The following is a 21,355-nucleotide window of genomic DNA, read 5'->3' on the forward strand; positions in this document are numbered from 1 at the left end:
AAGCAGCAAAGCATTTTGGGATTCCTCCTGTAAACAGTTAATGTCATCTTAAAAGTAACAAACCAAAAAGGCCCCAAAATGCCACTATCCGTTTACTGCCTTAAAGTGCTTAATTTCATACAAACCAACCATTGCTCCTTTCACTCAGCAATGTCATATTATTTCTTATCAGCAGGGCACTACTTTTTTTTTTTTTTTAACAGAAATATTCTGGAAGTATTTAAACAGAGAAGTCAAACCTGGGACGCCTGAAACGATCATCTCGATCAAAATCTCTCTCTCTGTCAAATTCACGGTCTTTCTCATTTTCATCACGATCTTTGTCTCTATCCCATTCACGGTCTCCTGTCGGTCTGGAGTCTCGGGGAGGCCCCCAGCTGTCCTCACGAGCCTTTTCTCGTTCTCTCCATCCCCCTATAAGTAAGAAACAGAGTCAAAGGAATTTGTGACTGACCTCTGATCTCTCTGTAGACAAAGAATCCTTTACTTCCCTCACAGAAACTGGTTCTTCAAGTTTTGATCCCTGAGGATCCAACTTAAGATGCTTGTAAAAAGTGTGCGCATTGAGTGGAGCCATCAAGAAAACACTGTAGAAGCTGCTTAATATAAACACAGTAACATATATCTCATCTATCAGGACTGCCTGTAACAGTTTAGCAGAGCTGATTACACCCTGCAGTTTTCAGTCAGAAACCATAAACTCCTCGAGGGTCTTGTGCAAAATAAGTGCAGGAAGAAGTAAAGGGAAGAGCTTAGACACCAGATTCCTTTGTGAAAATCTACAAGTGAGGAGATTATAGGCAAGCAAATTTTTGAACTTACTGCTTTTTAAGGCACTACTTTAAAATATGACTATCATCTACCATTTACTTACACAGTGCATCCTGCAATATCATTCAGTTGTTTATGAATGGGAGTTATGCAGCATGCTTTCTCTTTAGATAGGAAAAAGGAGAAAGCTATTGGAATGCGAGTTTTAAGATTTATGATAACTTTTCTACAGGTTTGGATTTACAGAATTAGTGTCTATAAAAGCTGATGTAGCACCTGTGAATAAAAAGAACCGGGAAATCAAAATCATATCTAACATTTAAAAATGTCATCAAAAGTTCTGAAAAGACAACAGTCTTTTCAGGAAAAAAAGAAAAAGAAAAAAAACAGAAGAAAAAACTGGTTTCTTTTCAGGAAACAGTTGTTCTAGTCACCATCAACAAGACTTAAAAATAGAAATAAACTACATAAGAACAGGATAATTCAGATTGTAAGGAACCTCAGAAGGTCATCTAGTCAAAACTCCTGCTCAAAGCAGGATTTTCAAGAAAGGTAGACACAAAAGCAACAAGGGAATGGTAACAACAGGAATATCTTTGTACACATGAAAAAGGTTTATCAAAAATAGACCCACTTGAATGATATATCAAAATCCCCCTTAGAAGGGGGTTAATTTCAGACATATAGAGGGGGCAGGGAGACCAAGGTCTACTAATCTAGTGAGAATGTTCCTCCCCCATCAGAGCATTTAACTTGTATATTTTGGTTTTACACATAGGTAAATTACCAGCATTACTATGTGACCTTCCAGACAAGCAATAGACAGTGCTGTATTTTTATTTTTTCAATTCGACCAAATTAAAAGGTCTAATTATACTAAGTAAAGGAGTGTCCACATTAGCCAATTTAATCCAGACATTTTCAGAGTTGATCCTCCCATCTCTGGCACCAAGTACATTACATCCATTATCTACTAGGTTAACACATGATTTGGAAGGAACATTATTATATTAGTCTATTTTACCTGGTTTACCAAATGGTCTCCAAGGACCTGGCCTTGAATCATCACCGCTACGCCAGGGACCCCTGTCATCATCTCGTCTGGAGAGCCTGTCATCATCTGCGCTACGCCAGGGACCCCTGTCATCATCACGCCTTGACATCCTGTCGTCATCCATCCCACGCCTGGGACCCCTGTCATCATCCATCCCGCGCCTGGGACCCCTGTCATCATCTGCAGCACGCCAGCTGCCCCGGTCATCATCCAGTCCTCGCCTGGATGGCCTGTCATCATCCAAAGCCCTTCTGGGTGGCCTGTCGTCGTCCAGCCCACGCCTGGGTCCTCTGTCATCATCTGTTGCACGCCAACTGCCTCTGTCATCGTCCAAGCCACGTCTAGGTGGCCTGTCGTCATCCAAGGCACGCCTGGGTGGCCTGTCGTCATCCAAGGCACGCCTGGGACCCCTGTCGTCATCTGCAGCCCGCCAGCTCCCTCTATCATCATCCAATCCACGCCTGGGCGGCCTGTCCTCATCCAATCCACGCCTGGGCGGCCTGTCCTCATCCCCTTCACGCCTAGGTGGCCTGTCCTCATCCCCTTCACGCCTAGGTGGCCTGTCCTCTGCTGATTCCATAGAAGGACGTTCTTTTTCTTCTGCAGCACCACGTCGCGGCAGATCATCCCCTCGCCGGGGCAGATCATCCCCTCGCCGGAAAGGTCTTTCATCATCTCTTGCTTCTCCTCGACGCCAATCTCTATAAAACCATCATAGAGAATGAGCAAAAAGTAGAAACTGACATCAAACATCTCAAGACCATTTCTGAACATATCCATGGTTGCAAACACATTTACAGAGCTTGCAGTTTTCAAGTACACTTTCTAATTGCCTTCATTGCTATGGGAAAGTGGTAGGTCACTGTACCTACAGCTTCAGTAAAGACTGAACAGTTTACTATCTCCTTCAAAACTACAGTTTGAAGGGGTAACTACAGTCCCCTGTTGGTTATCTGCTGCAACATAACAGAGGAGATGTTTGGCTTCTACACCAAGCCTGATTTGATAAACTCTAGCAAAGTTTCAAAGAACCAGTATTAAAAAACCACAACCATCAAGTAAGTATCCCCCTTCTTCACGCACATGCCAGACCTACAGTCCAATCTCTGTTTTCATATGCTTTGGCACAGTTCCAGCCCGGCAGATTGGCAATACTTTCACTGCCAAACATCCACAACTAGATATGGCAGGACAACATAGTAAACTCATGATTTAATCCGCTGCAACTGCCCGACAGCAAGCAGGGTGCACCAGGCTCTGGCAGGCTGTCAGTGCTTGCACGGACTCTCCTTACTAGGATGTATGTAAGAAGTAAAGAATTGGTGAGAATTTTCCCTAGGATATTGCATCATCAGTTCATCTTTGAAATATGTTTGTATTTGTAACACTGAAAAGTGTTCAGCAGAAAAAACACTGCTGAACAACGGTTAGAGCCTTCCACTCCTGTCAATTCTATGGACACACCATTTAGTTTAATGTCTACAGGATTTGACACATCCATTTAGACCATAAACCTTGGCTTTGTCATCAGATTAATTTCTTTATTTCAGGAAATTAAACTTCCTAAGCTGGTTCCTCAACAATAAAAAGAAACAAGGAATCATAGAGATATACTGGTACCTGCCTCTTGGCAAGAGAAGCTGCCCTGCAGTTGAATCTCATGGATTCAAAAAATAAAATCAAAACAAAACAAAAAAACCCTACAGGCTCAGAAATCCACTATGTACCAAAACATAAACAAAAGAACAGCAAGGATTTGCTACAAAACAACAGATGTAGGACTCCCAAGAAGCGAGAACAAAGATGCAACAGTTTTTGACAACTCTGCATATCTCAAGAATTTCGAGGAATTGTGAGCAGTGTATTTCCTAGTTTTGGAAGAGTAAGGGAGAATGCAATTACCACTGAACTGTGAGATAAAAAATGCAACATGGAGATTGTTAACCTCCATTTAGACTCAAATTGGGTAATCTTCTTTGGAAAATCTGATTATTTTGATGTAAAAGACATGTAGAGAAATGGTTATAGAGTTCATCAAATGAAAAAGTATTTAATTCATTTATATTTAGGTACTGTTTCAGGGTTTTAGGATTTTCAAATCTACTTTTAAACTATTAAACTATTGCTACTCTAATTTTTAAACTATTACTTGCAGGTGAAATTACGCCTCTGTTTTTACATTTTTCTACTCGTTTGACAACTTTTGTGTACCTATTTCAGCTTTTGTCCTTCTTTCCCTCTTTGAAATCCTAACTCCCACTTTAAAAGATTACTGTAATTAAAAGTCAAACAGCATCTGATAAATTAGTAAGAAGAGAGGGATGCATGAATATTAAGAATGTTATTGAATGGCAGTCACTGGTAGTAATGCAATCCAGTTTCTATTATATAACCCATTTTCCAATATCCTCTAAAAAAAACCCCTACACACAAATCTACAAGAGCTGAAAGCATGCAGACAGCTTTACCAAATATAGCAGAAATCTACTGGCAAAGTTCACGCTATAGTGTCTAGCACTGTTAAAGGTTCATAACTTTTTTTTTCCCCGCTCATCTTAACTCAGGCACAAACAGCACAGACATAAAATAGAGGTCAACTCCCCTTGTCTATACATTCTGGCTTTTTAGTATTTCTTGACCATAAGCACATAAGCATTTGTTGATCCTTTGGGATAGCAATCTGTGGCAGTCATAACTCTAATGAGCTGTGCTAAGCGTGACTGCCTGCAGCACTGCCTCGCCACTTTTAGTGAATACCAGGTCTGTATTAGTTGCCATTTCATTGTTTCAACGAGCAGGTGTCCAGTTCCTGACAGCATTTTAGGGATTTTCTGTAATCTAGAGAAAGAACAAGAGGTACCACCATAAAATGACTTTTTCTACTAAATCAACTGGATTTTAATTTAAGTCCTACATAGCACTTCTACATTAAGCTCTTTTTCCTGCAATCCTGCAATCACATATTCGTAATATTTTTTTATATCAGGATTGACTTTCTTCCTTAAAAATTTTTTTACGTCATTAGTTTTATTTTCCTCTCTTGTTTCTTACGATAACTATCCTTCCTGCACAGTGAAGAAACAAGGCAAATACTCGCAGTCTAGTTATAACACATAATATAGCCACTAGCCATCCAAGAGAGACAGCCCTTGCTGGACCTTCTGCCTTTCTGTAATCTGTTTTTTCTTGTAACTGGAACCATGGTATGGAAAAGACTGAGAACACTGGAACATGCTGATCGCCTGGAATCTAGCTGTCTGGGGATTGCTGCAAAGTACAATTGGTTGCTCCGTGACTGTAAAGACCCATGTACCAATATGGCATGTATGCCAGGACTGTGCCATTTCCACGAGAAACTGTGAGACACAATTTTATAGCTTCTCTCCTTGTACTGTCATCCGTAAGTACCTTTTAATACATACATCCAATGGCTGTACTTACAGCTAGATACATGCTGCAAATTAAATCTGATGGTCTGTCCTCTGTGTTACTGCCTTTATCACTCGATTCAGAAATACATTTTGGAATTACTGTACTCACAGTTAGGTTTGCACTGCTGTCTTTGTATTCAACATATTTTCCCTTTAGGTTTAAAATAAAACTCAAACTAGACTAGGGGCTACTAAAGAATGAAGAATTACACCTTTCTTCTGCAATTATGTCTGAACATCACCGCTTTTACTTTGTTATTTCCTAACTTCAGTAAAAAGAAAATAATTGAGAAACATTGCTTTATTTAAAATTCCATAGAGATACTAATCTTGACTGCTATCAGTATTTCCTTTTAGTATTCCTCAGTATATTCCTTTTGGTAAAAAGGAGAAGGAAAGTTTTACTGAACATACTACATAATAAACAAAAATACACCTGATTTGAACTCCTCAGCAGTCACTCAGCTCCATTTCTATAAAAGGTGAATGAGAAATGACTAAGACAACACTTATTCAGAAAAGCTCTATGGTATAATGATTCAAAAATTAATATGGGTCACCTGTACCATTCTGTGTTTAAAAAAAAAAAATCACACTGAAGCATGTAAGTAGATGCATTAAACACTTCTGCAATATGTTAATAGTTAAAAGGCTTCACGCAGGAGTTTCATCCAAATTTTGATTTTGCAATTCATGAGAAAATGGATCACTAGCAAGAGTGGCACCACAGCTTTTAAGACTGAAAGACTATTTCATTTATCAAGAGATCGTACTCTTCCAGTATGTTAGAAGAAATTATTAGAGAGAGAGGAAGAGTAAATTAATTTACTTCCACTGGAGTGGGATTAAGCTGTAATGGATATAAATTGCTGCACTGGAAATTAAGGTTAGATATTTATAAAAATCTATCTACCTCGAAGGCTAATTAAGCAATAAAATATACTGCCAATTGGAACAAGTAGTGGTATCTCCATCAGCATAGGCTTCTAAGAACAACTAGATGTGCACCATCAGAAATATTTCAGGTACAGCTCATCCTGTTGTGGAGCAGAGGGATGGACAAATGTTAAACATCTTGTTTTCTACAACTGTATAAACAGAATTCATTATTAGTGAACTTATCCAAAACGCCTAAAATATATAGATATGAACAAGGCTTTTTTTTTTTGTAAGTGCAAAGTACTTTCAGTATTCTTCCTTCAGATATCCTTCCGTATCTGTTCAATACAGTCTTTCAGAACTTTGTTTTAGTTTATGGCACATATTTTCTGCTCTGTGACTTACTCTGGCACTTGAATAGTTTAAGACTCTGAATTTTTACTTTACTATTCCTATGTATTACTATCAGTTTTCTAAATGGAAAATCTCAAACAGTTTTATCATCCAGGAACCCTGCATTTGCTTGTCATCTTTCCTTGTTCTGTGTTTATACAACTGACAACAATGTTTGAGCAGGACAGAAATTTTTAATTTAAAAAAGAAATCAAGTAAGCAAGTTGTTTATCACATGGATAAGGTGTCTTCCAGCTTTCACATATCTAAGCTAAATAAAACAGGCATGTTACCTGGTGCAGTTCCAAGATAAAACCTCTTATTTTGAAATCCTTACAAAGCAGTTTTTTAACAGAAGGAAACTTTCAGAGATGGAAAGGCATGACATTATTCACTTAGTGCAGCTTTAGCAGTATCAACAAAAAGGTAGTCTACATATTTTGAGCCTAATACAACTGGTGCTTAGTAACCTAATGATTACCTTTCCACTGGTGCTCGCCGCCATTCAGATTCTGTCTCACCACCTCTTCTCCAGGAGCTTTCAGACTCCCTATCACCCCAACGAGATTCCTGTATGGCAAAAGAAATTAGGAACATTCTCTCTGAATACTTTACAATTAAGATTTTCAACATATAATTTACTCCTTTCAAAGCATACTATGTCATTCAAAACTCACTTGTTACACTGTAGAGAATACTGAACTATCAGGAGTTTGAATAATTTAAGTATGGTCTTAACTGACTAACTTTATTGTTTCCGGCACAGTTTAAAAAGCAATATGGTTCCCTTTGCGCCATATACTTTACTTGTAGGGTAGGATATATGCAAATACACTAAAAAGTTTATGAACAAGTGTATCAACAATAGCTACAGTGAGCCACTGCTACCACCTGTTAGCACAAAAAAGCCATTCTAACAGCTTCACTTTCGTGCTGCTTCATGACAGTAGGAATCAATTCACAGAATTATTTGCTTTTGTGCTTTCTAACCACATCAGAAAATGTAAATGAGTAAACTGAAAGCCCTCTGTAGGAGAGACCAGATTGTTCTGAGTACCTCAACAGATAGAACAGGTGAGGTATTCGTGATTCACACAGATTGCTTTGATGCAGGGCAGAGCAATAGTCAATTTTATTTTTTTTTAATGAAGGTAAAATGTCTTCCCCCATTGCTGGACAAAGACAAACCATTTAAACTACTTCTAACACAGTTATTTATTCCTTAATTTCATGACAAGACGACAATTAGGTAAACCACATAAAATACCTGATTTCACATAATCACACAACCTCTTTATAAAAGAGTATTCCGGTTTTAAAATGCTCTTTGAAAAGTGTTTTTATTTGTCAAAGTCTGTGCTTCAATATGGGGAAATACACAGGTTGAGCAAGATCTTGCATATCCACTATTCCATGACTGTCTACTTAAATGCTTTGAATTGACCTCAACAAACAAGAGTGAACAAAGAAAGAAGCCCAAAACTGCAAGTGGTATTTTTCAAGTGGTACAGATCCCTCTATCAGAACCTGAGTCATCTTTTCCATATAATCAAGTGCCCATGGCTCAGAGTACCTCTTACGTGAAGAATACTGGTGATGATTATTTACCTGATAAGACTATCAAAACAATTTATACAAGCTCTGATCACTTCACAGTGTTACTCAATGAAGTATGCGTTAATCAAAGACTATGGCTATGGTGGATGAAATTTAAAACTAGTTCTCTTACTGAAAAGTTCTGAAAAAGTAGAAGCATAGAAGGCTTGTGGTACTTTGTTACATTCTTTTAAATCATTAAACATTTATTTGCCAATAACTTTTGTTTTGTTTCCTGCTGGATTGGGATAATGATTTTTGCCAGTACTTACATTTATAAAAAGGAAATTGCACACACCTCTTGTTTTTATGTTTTATGTTATTGCATATTTCTTAGAAAATATAAAACTATGCTTTTAGTCTGGGATTCTCCTTTAATATCTACTCTGATTCCTGACTTTGGCATAACTCACTACGCTTGCTTCCAATATAGCTCTACTTTTGTGTTCAAGAAAACTTTATTCAGTATTCTTTTTAGTCATTACTTGTTTAGCTTTTTTAACATCCTGGAGATCTTAGTAGTTTCCTTGCTTTACTTTACTACTAAACTACAAATTCCAGATCCTGATAGTAAGCTGAAACTAAGTGATAACAACTTAACTATTAAATTAGCCACTTAAGCTACAACTTTAAAAAAAAATTTAACTTATGATTTTGCACTGCCACCATCATCTTCCAAAGAATCTACAGAAAGAGCAGCAGTCAGAAAGAAAACCAACCTGCAGGTATTACCTACCTTTCTTGAAAATGGGTCATCCAGACCTCTCCTCTCTTCTTCTCGACGACGCTCTCTTTCTTCTATCTCCATTTCTCTTTGACGTTTTTTCTTCTCCAGTTCTTCTAGTTTTTTGACACGTTCCTGGTATTCACGCTGTTCCTGCTCACGCTTCTCACGCTCAATGCGTTCCTTTTCTTCACGCTCTGCAGAGTTGGAACATAAATGGAATGTATCACCAATACAAATTCTGTTACTTTGCTGTATCCACAGAAGGGTTACAAAATACGATCTCTCCCCCTTGACTCCTTAAAAAAAAAAAAAATTTAATAACCCAAGCATTTCACAGGATGCATTTAACTAACCATAGAACCTTTTCTCTGGAAGTATCCTAACTCAAAAGCTACAGGAAAAGGAACCCTGATACATCCATTAATATGACATCTTGAACAACAACTAGTGAGAAAGGAAAGAAAATGTTCCAATACCCATAGGTTAGTTTGATGTGCAGATCACAAATGTGCCAGCTAAAATATCGTAACTACCTCAAGCACGGTAGAGGATCCCTTCCTTAGAAAAGATAAAAAAAATAAATCAGCTAGCAGTGTCAGAAATTTGATATTCAGGATTGCTTGATTTTTGTTTGGTTGGTTTTTGAATGTTGCACGATTATGAACTCTGATACACAAAATCTTCATCCACCAAGTGACAAGTAGGACAGAAATTTACCTTACAGGATGCCTATCACCTCTTCTCTTCTAAAGCCTTAAAACAGGCTACCAGACAAAGCAGTTCATGAAGAAAGGCGAGCTGCTTACAATTCTTGAGTTCTTGATCTGACATCAATGTTCCCTTTCTATTTTCTTTAAGACATGCACAAACAAGTGGCCAGAACTCAAACTAAACAACTAAAAACAGAGACACAAATTTTTGTTAGCCTCCTTTACTCATGTCTCGGAGAAGGGGAGAGCAGGAAGCATTCATTTGCTTTTACTTTCCCCTCCTCCTATAAAGCTTTACCTTCATCTCTATGCTGCACAGGTAAGCATTCAGAAGGTACATTAGGTATAATGTAAAGGTACAGTATCTAACAGCAATGAACACAGTCTTCACCACTGACTGAAAGTGAAAAGACTTCCTCCAACATCATGAAACAGGGAAACCAGAAGTTAGCTGCGTACACGTCTGGAACAGGTCAAGGATGCAAAGGATAAAATAATCACGTTCTCGATTATACCTTTAAGCAGCTGTTCTTCTCGTAATCTTTGTTCTTCTTCCTCCTTTTCTCGGTAGTAAGTAATGCGTCTCTCTTCTTTGCGTTGCTTCTTGCGTTCCTCCAAACGATTACGCCTCTCTTCTGCCAACCGTTCCTGGAACTGCTTGAGTTTATCCTGAAATACAAGGAATACGCATGAAAACACCAGGACTGTAATGTTTAAGCACTAGACAGTTGCACAAATTGCTAAATAAAGCTGCACAGAAACACAAACCAACTGCAACATACTAACTTTGCTCCACTGAAAAACAACTATCTTTTTGCCATTTCAACCTTCCCTGCAACTGGTTTTGAATAAGGGAATATACTCTTACTTAGAAGAAAGACAATCACGATGCACCATTTTAGTCCTTCTGCTTTTTCAGGAAAGGAATTACCTCAATAGTAATTTACCTGTACCTAAAATGCACTATCTAAATTACCTATATTGTTGCAAAGAATCATATGCAGTTACTTAACTTATTTCAACATAATACATCTTTTGCCTTTTTTTTTTTTTAAAACCAGTTCTTACTGCAACATAGCCAAATAATCAAAGCTATAAGCAGCCTCAGCAAATGTAGAATTTTAAAAATGTAGAGCAAGAAACAAAAGGCACAGCTCTTTCTGTGCTTTCGTGGCCTAATTTGTTATTGAATTTTGCAAACATAAAACGTAACTTGAAGTACCAAATACTTGAACTGTCAAAATCATTTCCAGATTCAAACTAAAAGATTGAAACAAAACAATACAGTATTTCTATCTGTTTCTCAACTTCAATATTATTGTCAGTATTAGTCCATCACTGCAGTACGTCCAAGTACCTATACAGATACAGTTGGCTGCTCATACGCTACTGAATGATGTCTTACTAATAGCTGCATTGAAATAAATAATTCACCTATTTTTTATTTTCCATATAAGCTATCCCAGAAGTTGTCAAAAATTGTAAGCGATAATATCTAGGAATGGGTGCAAGAATATTTTTATTTTTTAGTCAAAGCAGAAAATAAACAATTCCATAATTCTGAGTCATTCTAGATACTAATTTGTTTCTAGTTTTCATGAAGAATCACTGGGTCACAAGTTTAGTTCCTCACTTTAGAGGAATATTTTATTATAATATCATGTCTCATGTACCTCATAAACTGTTCGTCGTGATGCTTTGAGCCTGGCTTCAAATAAATCTCTATCCTCCAACATCCTTGACAGTCTGTTCTTGTGCTCAAGGGCCTTCTCACGCTCCAACTGCAAAGTGGTGATCTAAAAATAGAAAGTATACAATGAATTACAAAGTAAAATCTTAGTATATATATTCGCATTCAATCTACCTCAGCCACAAGAAAGAAATTTAAAAAAAAAAAAAAAAAAAGAATTTTTTTTCCCTCTTTCACATCCAAGACAGAAGATACTGCTGTCTACTAGCATAACAAAATTGTGATGCTAACACTTCATTCTTTGTATCAACGTTCTTCCTGTGGATTGAGCTGGGGGAAAAGACAGTGCAAAACTCACTATTTTTCATTCATCACTAATGGATTTTGTTATCTGAACAAAAAGTTCTTACCCTTTCTTCTTCCTGTTGCTCCCACAGCTCCATATCATGCACTCTTTGCTCCTCATATGCAGTCTTTATTAAAGGAATTTCTTCTAAGCGCTTCGCTCTTTCAAAATAATCAATCTAAATAAAGATAACATACCTTGAGCATGTCATAAGGCAAAGAGCAAATCTGGAAGAGCCAATCTTCAGCATCCCCCAAAGAAAACCCCAATATCTGGAGACTTCTCCAATATATCCGATATATTATTGTTACAAAAGAACAACCACACTGGACCACATCAAAGGTCCACCTAACCAAGAACCTGCCTCTATCATTGGCACCTAAGCGCACTCCCAGGCAAGAATGCAAGAATAGAGGCAGGCATATATACAATACTCTCTCAGCATCATCAATTTTCAGCTCCTGGCATTTCCTGTGTTGAAGTTTTTTTGTATGTAGTAGGCATTGGTGAATTTCTCCTCTAGTCCTTTTGAACTCAAAGAAGTTTTTCATATGCAACAACGTACTTTGGAAAGAACTTCCGTGTGTCTCTGGCTCACAGCATGAAGACCCACCTTCAACCTACAAATAGTTCTGAATATGGCTCCTACTAACTTCATTTGATGCTTCGTAGTTCACTATCCTTTGCAGTGCAAGAAAAGTGCTCCCCACTGTCAGCTGTTACAACAGGTACTATCTTATAGACAGCTACCACATCCCCCCTCCAGAAGTCTTTCAGATGTCGGGGTACTAATTTACATAGACATTTCTCACAGAGAAGCCAATCCACATCACTGATAATTCTTGCTGGCCGCCTCTTCAACCACATACTTTTGGAGATAAGACTAGAACTGCACACAGGGCTTGAGATGCAGAACCACCAAGTTCTCATTCCTGACTAAAAACATTAGGTTTGGAGCCCATCATTTAACATGTAAAAGTAAAGATTGGGGGATTTTTTTTTCCCCCTGCTTTTCCTACACAAAGTATTTTATATCTACGTAAACTGAACATCATTCAAAGACTTTTCCTTTTACCCCACAGCTGCTAGGGTTTTTTTGATGTTGGAAAATTCAACTTAGTTACACCAATCAGACTACCCTTACTCATATGTTTGTTTTGACAGCTTCAGAGAACTCCAAGAGGAAGCCCTGGCTTACAATTTTTTTAGAGAAGCTGTGCTGACCTTTCTGGGTAGATCATATTTACCCAGGTGACTACTAATTCTACTGTTTAATTTTCTCCTACTTTGCCCAGTATGAGCATCAGGCTTACAAGCCTGCAGCATAGAAGAGCCTCACTGGAATCTTTTTAAGTAATTTGCCACCTTCTAGTACCAAGCCAGTTTTAAGTGAATTACCAACAGTATCATATAAACTCTGTTTCATTCTTGAATGCTGTCGGAAGTCTGGGGTGAGTTCTACCTTGCCCAGGTTATGTCTTTCTATTTACTATGACAACATGTTCCTCACACTTTTATAGTCACCCAAGTTTCAGGCACATCCTATTCTGCCATCTAGAAGGGCTCTAGCAGTGGAATTTCCTCTGCTTCAGTGAGGACTAATACAACTAATTAAATTTAGCTTCTCCGTAATGTCCTCACCTTCTGTGAACACTTAATCTTCTCTGCACATTTTCCAATTACAAGACTCAGTTCACATAGAGCTTAAGGGTCCATTTTCAAATCAAGTCCATTAATTAGAACAGATTTGTCCACTGACACTAGCAACTCAGTCGGATTTTAACCTATTTACCTTTTTTCAGTTTCATACAATAACATTTTCAACACCAGTATTATATATATCTGTACATATGTATCAATATGGAGTTCACACTAACTAGTTCACTAACTAAAGCATTGTATAGACATGGTTTTGTACTCTTCCTACTTCGTACCTTTTTCTCCTGATTCTTCAGACGTTCCTGAAGTTCCTTCTTTTCTTTTTCAAGTTGTTCAACTTGCTTAGCCATAATGAAGTCAGGATCCAATTCTTCAAGATCCTACAACCAAGTAAAGTTAAACACAAAATAAAGCATACATTTTTTCTGTTACAAATGTGTTTTATTTGTTTATTTATTTAAGCTTATCTGCAGTTTTCCCCATAACTTTTAAACTAATTTGCTTCAGAAACATTCTCAGTTTCTTCTCTTCCAGGTAACTTGTATTTTATTTTTTAAAAACTCTCTAAAGCATTTGTATCTTGAGTTTTAATTGAGACACAGTCCAGATACTACAAAATTGGATCTGCAGGTGTGTGTTGTATTTCAGATACTGCTGGGGGGCAGGGGAGGGGGGAAGTGTGGACACCAGATGGACTTACTTCCTCCAGGTAAAAAAGATCCTATCCAAATTGAGAATTAAGGTTTACTTACACTGTTGAGCAAATTAAATATTTAAGTGTCAAACTGTCTATAAGACTATGACTATTTGTCTATGACTGTTTATAAGACCAGTATAAAACTAGTAAAGAATGTGAAATTCAGGCAGCCTAGCACTATAACACCAGAAACATAAAAAAACCCCCTCAAATCCTCAATAAGTAGTTGTCTACCTCAATATCAATATCTTTAAATGCTTTGGCTCCCAGTTCAGTCTTCTTAATCTGCTCCAAGCGCTCACGAACAGTCTTCTTTTTGATTTGTTCATGCTCTTGCAGGATACGCTCCTTCTCTCTTTCCTTTGCCTCCTGGCGCAGCCTCTCTTCTTCAGCTTTCCGGACTTTTTGTAATTCTGCTTCACGTTGTTCCAGTTCTTCTTTTTCACGCTGAATGTTTAAGCTTTCAAGGCGCTCTTTTCTTTCCTCTATAGTTTGACGACGTGCAAGAATACGCTGATGCTCCTTCCTTGAATTTTTTAGGAAGGCAGTGACTGCCAGCTGATGTTGTTCTTCCTTCTCTTGCTGAATTGAAATTAAGGATAAGACAATGATGTGAGTATCATCTCTTTAAAAAGGCAGAAAGCATAGCAAATGTTTCTTAAAGAAAAATCAAGGTTAGTTTTATTCTCCAAACTTGCCAACTGCATGGAAACACAACTGTAACTGCAAATCTAATCTAAATGCCAAGTGGCATAACAAGGTAGTATCAACTGACTACAACCACATGCAAATGGAGAAAGCTGTCTGTATCAGACAATATTCTGCCACACATCTTAGGTATGATATTTTCCACGCTTTCTTCTGTACAAAAATATTGTACACCTGTATGTTAGTGATATCTAAGACTCTAACTTAAGGGAGGGTCAATCTTGTTTACCTCTACATGTGTTCACAAGCATAGCACCACATGTACTGTATTTCACCAAAGCTCCTTTGTTCTTAACTTTTTTCCCTTGTTTTTAAAGTTTTGTTTTTTTTCCAAACACACTAACATAAGAGAAGAATATCCTATTGACATAAAACACTATTTGTGAGATGATAAAAAAATTAAGTTTGTCTCTCAAGAATTGAGGTATAAACACTGTATATAAAACCATTTTAACTAAATAATAAAAAGCACTAGATTTCTAGAAACTAGCCTATAGATGATTCTTTAAGCATTCTTTAAGATTCTTCTTCTCACTCTCCCACCACTCTCCTCCAGAGAAACCATACAGTTCTTTGGAGAGCTTCATGCTGCACATATGAAGAAGTAAAACTGTGCCAGCTCAGGGAGCTCTCCATTTTAATCACTCCAGCAAACAGCAAAACATTGCAGCCCAACCAGCTCACTACACCCCCTTAGTCATGCTGCTCTCAAAACGTGAGCTAGCTCACAGGTATTTTTAGTAATCTGTCACTTCTAGGGTATTCAACAAAAACACCCAGACTTTGTTGCAGATCTGCAAGCACTTGAAGATGGAGGTGCCAGAAACACAATGAAAAGCTTTAGAGGAATTTAGCCATTTTGTGAATTATAAACGCATTTAACAGAAATTAAAAGCTTTTAAGCACTTGAAATAAAATTAAAAGTTTGGATCTGAACAGTGAAGGAAAAAAGGATATCAACTTGTTCTATAGCTTCTCTAACCACACAGATCGATATTAACCTTGATACTGTACCCAATTTTACAAGTGTAATTACTAGCATTTATGTCTTATTCAACTAATTGCGCTAACATGTCAAGTATAAGACTATTTGTCATTTCTATCTGTGAATGTACAAATAAAGCATGTTTCTTCTGTCAAAACAACCATCCATCTGTCTGATATCAATCGATAGTAAAACCTTTTTAGTGGAAAACCTACATGGAAGTATTTTCATCTTCAACATTATAAAACAGCTAATATATATTCAAGCCAACATAAGTAAGCTAGCACCAGGTATCACGTTAAGAGTCCTATTTTGTGTGTTTATATTTTAAGAATATTACTTAATATTTCAACATGGATAAAGAATCTAACATGGACATCTTGCCATCAGCCTCTTTTCCATATGGAAAAATTATTTGATATGTTTGCTATGAAATCTTTTATTCATAAACATAAAGCAAAAGAAAAAATTACCACTGCTCTTTTAAGAGAAGTGAAGGTTTAACTTGCCACAACCAAAGCATGCTGGAAATCCGAGAGTGATTTACACCTTGCTCCAAAGGGCTCTGGAGAACCTGAAATGTGAGCTCATCGGTGAGTCCGACCTTGAAGCCAATAGCCCCAGTGAGGAAGACAGGGACAGGTCAGTTCTTGAGTTGTGGGATCTTTTGTTCATGTTTTTAGATTCCACTATGAAGTTACATTCCAGGTTCTTCACAACAGCAGTTTCTCCAGGAAGAATAAAGCAAAGAGGCTCTTGGATTTTCAAAAATGCATGCAAAATTTTAAACAAATCCTAGCTCTCTAGGCCCATCTATGGGTAAGTTATTACATGATATATCCTAAATCTGATATATGCAAGACTGGCAATTTAAACTGGCCCATCTATGGGTAAGTTATTACATGATATATCCTAAATCTGATATATACAAGACTGGCAATTTAAACTCAGGCCTCTCATGTACATTTTGACATGACTAAACACTGACTAGTTGGGTGCATTAAGAATGATTTATTCTTCTTCACAAGCACAAATAGCTGACTACCAGCAGCCTGAAAAAAAGTGAAATTGAAAGGTACATCTAATCCGAGAAAAACACATTCATTAAAACATAAGCTTTGGCATAAAGCGTTATTAGCTTACATTTCTACTTAATCCACAAGTATATAAATGCAGCCCAGCATTACTGTCAAATTATATCAGAGATCATTACCACAGTGCTCTGAAAAACAGAGCAACGCACTTGTGAAAATAAATGTACAGAAGTACCAATCTCTGCCTACTCAAATCCTTGCAATGTCATGTTAAATTAATCACCAGGTAGCTCAATGCCTTTCCTATGTCAAATAGAGGTAAACCAAGTAACTCCTTGGTATAATATTCAAGTATGATTTCATAACTTCAAAATAAGCTTGTCTTGGCTAAACCAGAAAATTTAGATCTATTAGACCAGGTGAGTATGTAACAGATGCAGAAAGATACTTTGTCATTAATAAATACATTAATGCTACACTACATTTGTATACCTTAACAGCTCAAGGAACAATTATTTGTTCTGAAGGGAGGGGACAGCTGTAACAATAGTGATTATCACTGCAGTGAAAACAGATCACTGGAACGAGCAGTTAATCACACAAGCAAAAAATAACAAAAGGCTGTACAAGGGCAACAGATAAACATCACACAAGGCACTTGAGGGAATGTCAGAATTTGTCAACGTTTTCAGAAGACTTAAAATGACTTACCAGTAAGTGAGGAGGCTTAATGACTGCAAGAGCCTTAGCCAGAGCTGAGGACATAGCAGTCAATTGATTTCTAATTTGCTCAGAAGGCATACTTTGTAGTTGAGGGCCTAGTGGAGCATCTTCTCTAGTACTATAATTCAAATCTGAGCCAAAACTCAGTGTCCGGGTAGTATGATCAAGGCGAACCTTTGAAAAATAAATAAATAAATAAATAAATAAATAAAATCAAACAAAACAAACAAAAAAAACCCACACAAGAAAAAGGCTTGTATTATTTATAACTTTTAAATAATTTCTCTATTGCTCTGTCAATGACCAATATGAGTCAACAGAAGCTCTAAGCAGAAATTACTTTCTTAAAAAAAAAAAAGTTTTAGCTATACCAGACTACAAGAAATGCCAAATTAGTAAGAGAAAAATAGCACTGTGAATAAAATTGTTTGATTTGCATGATTAAAACAAAAAAATCACTGGAAGAATTCAACTTCCAATGATTCCATGAAACGAGCACCGCAAGACAAATTATTCTTGCCTCTTCCTCCACATTTGCAATACATGAAATAAGAATCCTGACTTTAACACAGACAATTTCAACATATCTAAACTATAAGCTAAAGTTATGTGTTAACCTAAATGCATTAACTCAGCTTTATGTAAAAACCTAAACGGATAATTACCAAGCAACCTCAACTAAAAACTACTTGTATCTCATCACCAGCTTAAACATTTCATTACGGGCTGTCATTCATTCTATACAGACAACTTTACCAACAATGCAATCTTCAACAGCAGCTGAAACATCTCAGACATCAGTGCACACCTCAGACATGGGTGTTTTACTTCAATCACTTGGTTAGACAAAAACCAACATCAGCAACTGCTAGATCTTCAGTCTTGCACAAGTAATTCAGAATAGTCAGAAATTTGCATCCCTGTTTGTTAGACCTGCTTCGGGATATTCTGGACTAAATGACTGGGGCTCACAGGGCAAGTTTCAGAAAATTTCATTTCAGCTTTTACTTCTACTGGACATACATTACGGTTGTTGACCTAAATAAAAAATACACACCAGAACGCAAATAATAGCCAGTTCTTAATATATTGTCACATGCATCATTTTCTCTAGTTTACCTCCATCTGTCAGAATCAATTGTGTTCCTTGGGTTCACTGTTAACCGGTTAGTTTTCATCCAATGTAATACACGTGAATCCATACATGTCACAGAAGTGTTTTTACAGCACTTACTTGTAAGTCACAATGTCTGGCTGCATCAACGATACTACGCTCCAGTTGGAAAGCATCAACAAAAGGAACCAGGGTAGCCAGACGAGAAAATTCAATGCTTTGATAAATCTGGGCCACCTGTATGTAAGCAGAAAAGTTAGGTATTTTTCCTCATTAAAGAGAGATCAGAAGTAAAAGCTGTTGCACAGGCTCTAAAGCTAACTTACTAAATCATCAATAAATGAAGGCACACATATCAATACAATTACAAATACTCTTTCAGGATTTTATTTCTGTACTGTATTCAAACTTAACCTAAGATTTATGCCATTCCTGAATGGCTGCTTTGTATGAAGGAGACTGGCAGCAGTAACTACACACAGCTATGCTGCTAATTAGCCTTCAACTATTTCTTTAGCACATCAGAAATAACACTGCTCGTCACTTGTAATGAAAGCAGGTCAATGAAATGTGCAATTTAGGAAACACCTAGACACAAAAAACCCCACAACTAAAATATCCCATCCAGACCTTACTCCAAAACTCAGTTTTAAGGAACAATGAATTACCTTAAATAAGACATCATAGATCCATAAATAAGAAAATCTATGCAAGAGATTATGCCACTGTATGCAACCACTATTAATTCTATAGTTACTACGGCTGTACCTAACTGATGTACAAACCTAAAGATACAGGTTATATACTGGAAAAAAGTATTTCAAAATCATAATGGTCATCTATTTGATGGAAAAAAATTTACTTTGGCATAGAAGTTTCCAACTTAATGTTTCTCCAAAGCATTTTCTAACTTATGTATACTTTAGAACATAGATTTTCTTTACTCATACCTGCTGCAGAAGGCGAAGAATGGTATTGTTTTGCAGATGAGGAACATAGAGCTGCAATTCAGGTTCCTTTTCAGCTTGGTCTTTCACCCAGTTCAGAACCTATGAAAATTCTGGAAAGTTACTCTATCTGCATCAAATTAAAAACTTCAACATTAAAGCAGGAAGAGATGTTCTTAAATACTTCTGGTTTACAGCTCATGAAACAACAGCACTTCTGTCCAGATACCACAGTGTTTTACTGAAGTGTATCTCTTGATCAGAATACTTTTATTTATAATGGATAGCTAACATTTTTTGTATGAAGGCGACTGACAGTACTGGCAACATTTACCACACTGCTAATTTACCTTCAAGTTCTTTTTAGCACCTCAAATATCTTTGTTCCCACTATCAAAGAAAAAGACCATGACGTGCTTCATCAACTGCAGAATTTCCAGTAACCTAATTAACAGCTCTCATGTTATTTTACCTCCCAATACTCTACATTTTTACAGTAAAAACAGTCATTGATATATTTTTCCACTTCTGACACAACCCACTTGCATGCACATACATGTGTGCACTCACACAGTTTTCTCATTTCTGTATCTTTAAACAAAATTTAATACAGTATCATCTCCACCACCAAGACCTTTTGATATGTTCCCAAAACTCTGCACCTTTATAGGGGCTCTCTGAATAGCACCCTAGAGACCTAAATGGATTTTCATTCTGTTTGAATAATCTGGTGCACTATGTATATCAGATGTTACGTACATGTCATTGTAATGGGATTTGACCAAATAAAGCCTACCAGTGAAAATTCTGGAAATAGAAAAAGCTAGTTGGTATTTACTACAAATCAATATTTGAATAACAGGCTATTAGTCAAGACCAGTTACTATATAGACAGCTACAAAACTTACCTTGCTAACACGGCTACATAACTTGAGTGGGTGAAAGTCTACTTCAAGCCAATTGTAAAGTTCTTTCACTTCTGGAACAACATACTGCACTACGTTGAACCTTACCTACAGTCAACAAAAAAAAATCCAAAGATCTCAAAATAAAAACAATATTAACAAATAGTTACCTTTAAGAATTTTATATTCAAGAAGTTAAATAGGCATCACATGTACCTTTTAATACATGAGACATTTTTTATTACACCATTCTTAATTGCAGTGATGATAACTATGCTACACCATTTAACTGTATTTAAAAATGGAAAAGTAGACAAAAGACCATACAAACAAGATAAATATTTAGACTAGAGTACCACCCTCAACTTCTTAGCCATTTCTAAGACACAAGTCCTACTGCACAGATGCAGGCGCACATCCAAACTAAAACCACACATCTCAGTTCATGAGTAAACTGCTGAAGCTTTAACTTGTGGTTTTAAGGCACACCGGAGAGGTACCAGCAGAATTAACGCAAATTGTAAAATGAACCTTGAAAGTAAGTTTTAGGCACGCATGCGAATGACTGCAAGAATTCAAACATCCTCTGAAAATACCGAACTATGATTGAATGCCTAATTTGCTTATGAATATCTGGAGAGGTCTGAAGATAGATAAATCTAGCCTCCCTTCAAATTAAACACAAGGAAGTTTTCATAATCACTTAGGTCCTTACAGTCCTACTTGATATCTGACTTGTGCTTATCCCAAAATAATTCAAAACATGAAAATAAACACTTGGTTCACTTAATTACACACCTTAGAGTAGGGAAAAAAAACCCCAAAGTTCTAGCTCACAACCCTTTTCAGACACCTTAGAGGTTCAAAATGACATTTGTTGCTTGGGTGACATAAAGGACTATATTGTATCTGACTCTCCACTGCACACAAGCATTCATGCCTCCCGTAGTTGCTGCCATGTCCAAACAGTCCCTCTTGTGAATCTG

The 21,355-nt window shown here is 37.0% G+C and overlaps 1 protein-coding gene across 1 annotated transcript in view; it reads right to left on the minus strand.

The window, feature by feature from the left end:
- EIF3A (eukaryotic translation initiation factor 3 subunit A) overlaps positions 1-21,355 on the minus strand; it is a gene marked incomplete at both ends in the record, with an annotated part of 35,036 nt that overhangs the window by 1,986 nt on the left and 11,695 nt on the right. The window contains 13 exons of the mRNA XM_082002339.1: positions 240-414; positions 1,796-2,526; positions 7,010-7,098; positions 8,861-9,045; positions 10,077-10,230; positions 11,235-11,357; positions 11,662-11,775; positions 13,532-13,636; positions 14,188-14,535; positions 17,392-17,577; positions 18,638-18,754; positions 19,468-19,566; positions 20,373-20,477. Coding sequence (XP_081858465.1) covers positions 240-414; positions 1,796-2,526; positions 7,010-7,098; positions 8,861-9,045; positions 10,077-10,230; positions 11,235-11,357; positions 11,662-11,775; positions 13,532-13,636; positions 14,188-14,535; positions 17,392-17,577; positions 18,638-18,754; positions 19,468-19,566; positions 20,373-20,477 — 2,531 coding nt within the window. The remainder of the gene's footprint in view (positions 1-239; positions 415-1,795; positions 2,527-7,009; positions 7,099-8,860; positions 9,046-10,076; positions 10,231-11,234; positions 11,358-11,661; positions 11,776-13,531; positions 13,637-14,187; positions 14,536-17,391; positions 17,578-18,637; positions 18,755-19,467; positions 19,567-20,372; positions 20,478-21,355) is intronic.

Source organism: Phaethon aethereus (genome assembly GCF_964289735.1).
Source record: "Phaethon aethereus genome assembly, chromosome: 7".
Lineage (NCBI taxonomy): Eukaryota > Metazoa > Chordata > Aves > Phaethontiformes > Phaethontidae > Phaethon > Phaethon aethereus.